The sequence below is a fragment of the Saccostrea echinata genome, unplaced genomic scaffold, assembly GCF_033153115.1.
Source record: "Saccostrea echinata isolate AGI-Se365-2 ecotype Australia unplaced genomic scaffold, CSIRO_AGI_Sech_v1 ptg000051l, whole genome shotgun sequence".
NCBI classification, from domain to species: Eukaryota; Metazoa; Mollusca; class Bivalvia; order Ostreida; family Ostreidae; genus Saccostrea; species Saccostrea echinata.
Window position 1 is genome coordinate 4,407,863 of NW_026889800.1, and position 8,717 is coordinate 4,416,579.

Below are 8,717 nucleotides of genomic sequence, written 5' to 3' on the forward strand. Positions count from 1 at the left end.
TCAAATCTTTTGAAAAATTTAGGGCTTAAATATGTATTTTTATACATTATGTAAATAATGCAATCCTCGATGATTGTGTAATTGAATATCATTTTGATACCTAAACTGTGCGATTTTCACTAATTCAAGGAAAGATATCGGAACTAAATGAAACACAAATACATTTTTGTTCTCATGCATTTTTGAAAGGAATACGGACACAAAAAGATTGATTTAAGAGTAATCTGGTCTTTTGTATGAGAACTTTGGTTTGAATTAGACGACTCTGTAAATTCCAAAGGTAAGTTAGCAAGGTCTTGTCTTAATTTCTTTATTTCGTCACTCAATGTTTCATCCACTATTTTCTTTGATTCTGTTCTTTATACTTTCCAGCCCATTTTTGATGGTTATATCCTGATGATCTCAGAGGCGTTGGTTTCTGGAGTGACAGTCTTCTGTCTTAAGCATGGAACTTTTCTTCACTTTCAGCAGTTCTCACAAAATCATGATGTCTTTGTCTATCAGTTATAGCTTGTATCTTGTTAACAAGACAGCTAGAATTTCTGCTTTAGTTATATTTTCGTTCTGTAATTAACTTACTCGATATCTCATGTCAGGGTTAGGTAAAGCATCAGTCTTTAAAGTGATCCAATACCAACACATACCTTTAAACAGAATCTTCATGAGGATTTGCTTGTTCTGGAACTCATTCATCTTTGATTGTAACTTCCCTCTGTATATTTTTCCACGATTCATTGATCCAGATTGATTTTCCAGTTCCTGTATTCAAAGTATCTTCTCTCAGTTGCCTTCAATTCATTCAGAAGTCCTACAAGCTTCTTTCAAATTTCCCGCTAAATGTAATGCCTTTTTCACATCTTTTCACTTTTTAAATTCTGTTAAAATTTCAAAGTGTTCAGATATTCTTCCCAAAAGTCACTTCCATCATAATGCTGTGGTTCTATTTTCACTGTTTTTGACATGTCTGTGCTACCATGTTAACGAGAACTTTCATTTTCATTCCACTCAGCTTTTGTAGATCCAGCGCATTACTTTACATCGAAGAATTGCTTTCCTTGTGTTTTCAGTATGACTTGTCTCTTGTATTATGAAATCTAATGACGATTTTCACATTTCTTGAAATTGCTTTTGTAGTATTTGTGTTGAAGCTACCTTTGGTGTTGAGGTCACTTGTGGTTTACCTTTAAAGGTCTGTGGTTTGACAGATTTCTTTTGTAAGGTTTATTGTATATTTTTGCTTTTCTTTTGTTTCTTTCATCTCCAAATTTAGGTCTTTCAACTCCGAATTTAGGTCAAAAATCTGGATTGAATTCCACTTTTCATCAATTTCATATTAGAATACATAGCATTCATTTGCCTATGTATTAAATTAAATATTTCCTTATTGAAAAGATCTCTGTGTTGTTTTAATTGGTCCCAAATTTGTTCCTGAAAAACTAAGACACTCTCCTTTAATTCTTCGGGAAGGTCTTTTTTATGCTTTCAATTAATCATTGCTTTGACCAGGTAAAAGTGTCTAAAATTTCATTTTCCCCCTGTTTTCTTGCTTTTGAGTGGAATTGTGTCCTCAATTTGGTCTTGATCCATTGAAATTTCCAAATCCTCCCTCTCCAATGGTTTCCTGAAAGTAACAACTTTTAATTAAAAGATTCATTCATTTTTAACACAAACAAATAATCACAGAGCTATTAATCCCAATAACTTTAACAATGAAAATAACAATTACACCGCTGCTACCAATTTGTAACGCGGCTTGAAACGTCATCAACGTTTGGGTTTGGATATTTTACGAGCAAATGGCACTCAAATCATCAAAACCTCGTAAACTAACCTCGGACGTAAACGGTGTTCTACCATTTTGCTGATACAGTCATGAGATCCCCCAAATGTTATACATTTGAAGTCTGGGTTACTTTGTGACATGTCCAACACGATGTTTTGCATTTAAAGACTATGTAATCAAAACCAATGGATAAGGAAGAATTAGACAAGTTAAAAAAACCTTTTGAAGAACTTTATGCAGAGGGGAATATGAAATGAGCTACAAGGCAGTTCCCGGCGTAGAAATGTATCGATTTGATGCATATTCCTCCACCAATCACATCCGAGGTTTGTATGGAGCGAAGGGGAGTCAGTCGAGGATTGCAGATTGAGCCGATGGCAAAATGTAGCGCAACATCTTCAGTACAAAAAGTAAATAAATCCAGGATACTAGAATTTATTAAGCACAGATAAAAACGATAGGTAAAGTACGGTTGTAAGACAATAATAAGAATCAAAGTTTAAGGACCCAGGGAAATTTTTATGACAGAAAAACTATTTAATGAAGATGAAGCTAACTCGTGAAGTTTAAGTGAAGTCGAAGAAACTCTGGTGCATATATTGTGGTGAATCGAGGCCACCAATAATATTTAACATCAACTCTTAACTATAAAATCTCTGATGAATCGCCGTTACCAAGAGTTTTATATTTTCCTGCAGTCTTGAATTATCACCTGAACTCGGTGTAAAATTCCGCCAGTGTTAGATAATTATCACAAATTATAATAAAGAAAGTTTTAACAATTCTGTATAACATCCAAATGATTTAGAAATATTTTAGAAATTAACCAGCTTAAATTATTAAGTTATAATCCATAAAATCATCCTATTCAATGACGAAGGGGTGAAGATAACGAAAAGTGATCGATCTCGTAATAACTTCAAATAATACAAAAGTCTTTGAACAGGACATAAACACGGACCCCTGTATATTCTGGAGGTGGGATCAGGTATCTACTTAACTTATTAGCCAATTAATAGGCAGATTATACCAATTTACGGTAAATATCTCGGAGCTGTGCCTCAACTTTGGGATGAGTAGTAAAATTCGTTATATGTATCCTGTGCTGAGCCCGTGTATATGTATTCCCGTGTTAAGCCTTTTATATATATGTGTATGTGTGCGTATGACGTCAAATCTTTTTGTGAGGTATTAGAAGAAGACGCCATTCTCAGTACCGGTAAGCACCTACGGGTAACCACTGTGACCTATTTCGACCTGCCGTGTGCGGTCAGGGGCTGCTGTGTGCGCCTCACCTACATAATAACTTGCTGTTATGTGCGCTCATTATCTCTGAAATTTTGTGTATTTGTAAATTTTAGGGATGGCAACGAATATTCGAACATTCAAATATTCATTCGATGAGTTGATATTCGAATATGAATTTAAGATTCGAATATTCGGTGTTTTTCAAATTTCATAAAAAGAAGTACTGTGATTAATAAATTTTGATTAGAATAGTGCTGGAATTATCCCTTTAATTTACTAGCGATCAATTTCGATCGCCTGATTTCTTTCACTTCTTTCTTGGCTTATAAATCTACTAAATAACATGTATTTTGTTTTGAGTGAGGTGTTAAAGAATTGTACAATAATGCTTTATGTATAATACAAAACGTACTTTCATAGTTTTCATTAGTTAGATACGATCGGATCTAGAATCGAGGACAACAAATGAAATCTAAGAATGTCTAAAAGGCATGAAGGGTATACTTATCAAAATAAAATTATTTGATCATTGAATGAATGTCCGATAGAATTAATCTGTAATTAATATTGTAAAGGGCTTAATTTCAGAATAAATTGTATCAAAGATTATAATCATATCTCTTATCAGGCAGTTATAACACGTATTGAAATCTGAAAAGTATACAGTTACGACTATCTTGCCTTTTGTAAGACGACTGGTTCCTCAGTTGGAGCTACTATAAATACACGTTTTATTTGTTAAAATTATACTTTTCTATATTTAAATCAATTATTTATTTCAAACATTGATAACTATCAAATGGAATTTCTTGTTGTACACCTACAAAAGTCTTCATACAATTTTATTTGCAATATAAGTATACCTACGCTAAACCTTTCATGAAATTAGGATGATGCATATATAAGATAAAACAGATTTTATTTATTTTATCGAATATTCGAATATATTCGAATACTTTCATTGAATATTCGAATATGAATTATTGACAAAATTGACATCCCTAGTAAATTTCATATTAGAATACACAGCATTCATTTGCCCATGTATTAAATTAAATATTTCTTTATTGAAAAGTTCTCTAGATCTGTGTTGTTTTAATTGGTCCCAAAGAGCAAGAGCCACTTAGGGCCTTTTTTGGCCCTGTGAATTTCTGAAAATTCAAAACTGTATAGTTTTAGTCAACAAGGCAAAATATAATACCTGAGCACTTGGTGAATGAATATCTACTAAAAATGACGTAATTTTCTTTCTAGTTAATGCATTATGACGTCATGAATTGCGTCATTATTCACATATCCTGAATAATTCTTCAAAAATGGCCAAATTATGATGCCATTTTTTAATATTTCCATACAGCACAACCTCCGACCCAAAATGTGTAAATATTATAAAAGAACTATTAATGAAAATTATAAAACATATTTTAATTTTTGGATCGAGGGGTGTGCTCATATTTTAATTCTTTGCTGAAGGTTCTCAAAAACACCTGTTTTCTGCAAAATTCAATAACATTGCAATTTCACACAACCTCTTTTTCAATGCCTAGACTCTTCAAAGGAAATTCTGTTACATAAACTGAAAGCACTAAGTCTCTACTTTATATTAATGTTGAAAATCGTGAACGGGGTATTAGTCAATAAATTGGTATATCTACAGGGCCATTTTATGCATAAAGTGAACCTAGCTCTTTGTTCCTGAAAAACTAAGACACCCTCCTTTAATTCTTCGGGAAAGTCTTTTTTATGCTTTCAATTAATCACTGCTGTATTGTTTTGTGTAATAAATGTCATTACAACATTGGCGAGAAGGATAAACGGCGCGAAACATCCGGCCATGTGCTTTTAGAAAAAAATCAAAATCAATTATACTTTAGATAGCGATTCAGAACCCATATGTATTAGTTTATACTAGTGTACTGGATAGGTAAATTCATAATTAGAGTAAGTTTTGAGAAGAAAAGGGTTGATTCGTAAAATGTATTGTTCGTTCGAATTTCCTCAGTATGTAAGGAGAGTCAAGTTCTACATAGGCTTACAGAAATACTTGTTATTCCATGTAGGCAATCACATACTTGTCATCCAGATACATCTGTGGTTTATAGCTGTTCTGTTTTTAAGTCCTATACTAAATAATAAAGTTGCAGTTTTAAAAAAAGTCATTATACCACCTAATTATTAATTGGGGGAAGCAAGCTCAAGGAGGCTGCTCACCTTGCTATTGAAAAGAATCCAAAGACTATTTACAAAGCCTTGAAATATATCAAAGCGGCTGTGAACAATCGCAAGGCACTGTTTGGTTCAAGGGCTAATTACAATAGCCACCGTGTCAACCGTGTCAGTTTCCAAGATGACTGTGTTGAGCCAGCTACAGATAAAGCATTCGAACCCTTCAAGAGTCAAAACAAGACTCCTAAGAGAAACTTGAAATCCTGATTGCTAAACTCATGGGGCTAATGGATCGAAAGGACCAGCCATGATCAATGTCAAGGTCTCCGACACCCCCAAAGATGTCGTTGTTACCTCTGTAAGAGATATGGTCACTTGCAAAAGGATTCCCCCCAGGCTAGAGACAAGGGAAGGAGCCCTAGCCCCGATAAAAAAGATTTAAATTTCAGAGGACTAGGCGGATTGGCCAACACTCAGTCCAGTCAGTAAAATTTGGCCAGCCATTACTGGTGAATGAGAGTCTGGACGAAAATTATGAAACGTGTCATGAAGAGCTGGAGGAAACACAAGATGAATCACTCTTGTCAGTGGATGAGCTCGGTCATGAACTGAATTCATCTATTGACAGGGATGTCAAGGAAATACTAGCAAATGTAGCTAGCCTGGTGACCCTTATCCATATAAAATCAAAGAAATTCACTGCTGTAGTAGATACTGCTGCTCAAGTATCTGTGATGAACCTTCAACGCGCAAGAGAATTAGGACTTGACATTGACGACAGGTAGTTAATATACCTGAGGGGTGTGGTACCAAATGAAAGAATACTTCAGCATACAATTAGAAATGTCCCACTTGTATAGGCAAAATCTACCCTGCAGACCTATATGCAGCAGACATAATCGATAGTATCTTACTTGGTTTGGATTTCTTATTAAAATACAAATGCATTGTAGACCAGAAGGATATATTGCAAATAGGCAGCAGTACCATAACAGGGATAGTTAAGGGGATTGAAAATGGCACAAATGTTGACATAAGGAAAGTTTTCATACAGGGAAGGACAGTCATCCCTCCAAATACAGTTTCCTGTGTTGTTCTTGATGGACTGGCAGACATATCGTTCTCGAAACTTTGAAGATTAATAAAGAGTTTGTCATGGAAGCAACCATAGTTGATCGGGAAAATTTAAACCGGCCAAAGTCAATATTAAGAACCCTACAAATGGTACGATTGTTCTAGAGGCCGGGAAGCACATTGGCAAAGCAGTAGACCTCAGCGAGGAATTGGGAAAGGTAGAACAATATGATATAAAATGTGCTCAATTTGTTAGCCAACCAGCCCCAGCAGAGGAACTGGATCTGCCTGATCACTTCTGTGATTGTTTGTTAGAACTTGCAAGAATTTGAATGCTGAAGAGTCGGTCAAAGTCAAGGCACTGCTTATTAAGTATAATGATGTCTTTGCAAAACATGACTTAGATTTGGAATGCTTTTTTGAGATTAAACATCAGATTAATACTGGATCTTACATCCCAGTGCTACAAAAAAATGCGTAGAACTCCCTTTGGATTTGAAGAAGAAGTGAAAATAACATCTCTTTTTTGTATCAAGAGCAGATGGGAGAAACATGCTTTCCTAGCCTCTTACACTGCAAAACAATGAAATAAAATTCATGGACAATGATGTTCAATATGGTCCCTGAGGTTGCCTTCGGAGAATATTCATTAAACGGTTCCTCTTTAATGTTTTTGGACATCAGCAACAAATCCAATGCTCTAAGAGGTAATCTTACCTTGTTTCAGTACTGTCCCAATTTAAAAATTTTGAATATGACAGGGGTACAGCTTACTGCTCCCCAGAATATTGCAGAGAAAATATTCCGTCCACTTCAGCCACTTACAAATATAGAAGTGTTGATATTAAGAAGTATATCATTAACAACATTCGCAAACAAATTATTTCCAGTTATGCCAAAATTAACAGAACTTGACTTGCAAAATTGTCTCATAAAACAATCGCAGTTATACAATTTTGCAATGGTACATCTGAAGGTTCTTCGTCTGGATAGAAATTAGATAGCTACCATTACAAAAACAACCCTTCCAGCACATGTTGTACATCTTGGCTTAAGTGGCAATCCTTTCTACTGTACATGCGATCTTGTATGGTTTCGAGGCTGGATACACAAAAATTCTCAAAAGCTCGTGGAGTGGCCTTCCAATTACACCTGTAGTCTTCCCAAGGAATGGGTGGATAAAAGTTTAGTGGATTTCCATTTAGATTTTTCATTTTGCCATCCGCCCAATCCGTACATCATTGTGGCAATTTCTGTATCAATTGTCCTGCTGCTGACCGTCATTATATCTAGTGTATTGTATCAGAAACGATGGCAAATCAAGTATCATCTGTATCTTCTACGCGCAAAGAGAAGAGGATATGATAGTATAGGACACAGTGAATTTGTGTACGATATTTTTGTTGCATATAACCATGCAGACAGTATATGGTTTATTTCAGAATTGATACCACGGCTAGAAAAACAAGAAAAGCTGAAACTCTGCTTACATGAGAGAGATTTTGAAATCGGCAAGCTCATTGTGGACAATATCATAGATACAGTACATAACAGCCGAAAAGTTTTAATCATCCTGTCCAACGCATTTGCCCGAAGTCAGTGGTGTCAGTTTGAATCCACCTTGGCGCAGTCACGATCTATGAATAATGGGGAACGTTCTGTGATCGTAATAGTAAAAGAAAGTATTAACATTAAAAATATGAATAAGTCCTTAGACGCACTTCTTAAAACTACAACCTTCATAGAGTGGCCAAATGACAAGACTGCAAAAGATATGTTCTGGAACAGAGTTGTGTCTGCTGTTAAATCTTAGTTGCAAATAAATATGTATTGCGTGGAATTATGCCTTAAAAGCTTTTTACAAATTCTTTTGCATCTCTCTCTCTCTCTCTCATGCATGTGTGTGTTGCACTAAATTAAAAAAATCTTATGCAATATATTACTTCTTGGCAGTTTCTTATTTTATATAGCTTACTAGTATTCAAATATTCAAATATTCGTTGAGAGAAAAGGTTCATAAAGGGTTTTCTTTGCATTCAAGATTAAATGTTATCAGAATGATTGCTCATGTTAACGAGTGTTTTGTAGTATGAATGAATATAAACTTCTTTAGAATTGAGCACACTGGTCGATGTATTCTGAATTTTATGAAATGTATCCTTGATTCTCATTTAAAATGTTCAAAATGTATCAACACCATTTTACATACATGTATGTGATGTGATTCTGTAGAATAAAAGTGCAAAAGGGTTTGAAGATTTGAAAAACAACTTTACGACTGATAAAGTATATCAGAATTAAACATTCATTGAAATGTCTGTCTATCTTAAGAACTTTTCTTGACTTTGGCACTCATTCCATGATTTTGAGTTGATTTTTGTTTTATAATTCATATTTGTTATTTCATAGGTTCTCTTGTTAAAATATCGTACTGGTAAATATCTAT

The 8,717-nt window shown here is 34.5% G+C and overlaps 1 protein-coding gene across 1 annotated transcript; it reads left to right on the forward strand.

The window, feature by feature from the left end:
• The first annotated feature begins 5,504 nt into the window (after positions 1–5,504).
• Positions 5,505–8,084, forward strand: LOC133203496 (toll-like receptor 2). Its single transcript, XM_061339270.1, has 4 exons — positions 5,505–5,555; positions 5,647–5,978; positions 6,528–6,577; positions 7,303–8,084. The coding sequence occupies exons 1-4, from the start codon at positions 5,505–5,507 to the stop codon at positions 8,082–8,084; spliced, it is 1,215 nt and encodes a 404-aa protein (XP_061195254.1).
• Positions 8,085–8,717: the final 633 nt, after the last annotated feature.

Bases quoted from the DNA above. Each gene is read 5' to 3' on its own strand.
- LOC133203496 (XM_061339270.1), top strand. From the start codon at position 5,505: ATGATCAATGTCAAGGTCTCCGACACCCCCAAAGATGTCGTTGTTACC. The intron at 5,979-6,527 runs GTAGTTAATATA...TCAATTTGTTAG, and splicing joins GGACTTGACATTGACGACAG to CCAACCAGCCCCAGCAGAGG. The intron at 6,578-7,302 runs GTTTGTTAGAAC...CAACCCTTCCAG, and splicing joins GCCTGATCACTTCTGTGATT to CACATGTTGTACATCTTGGC.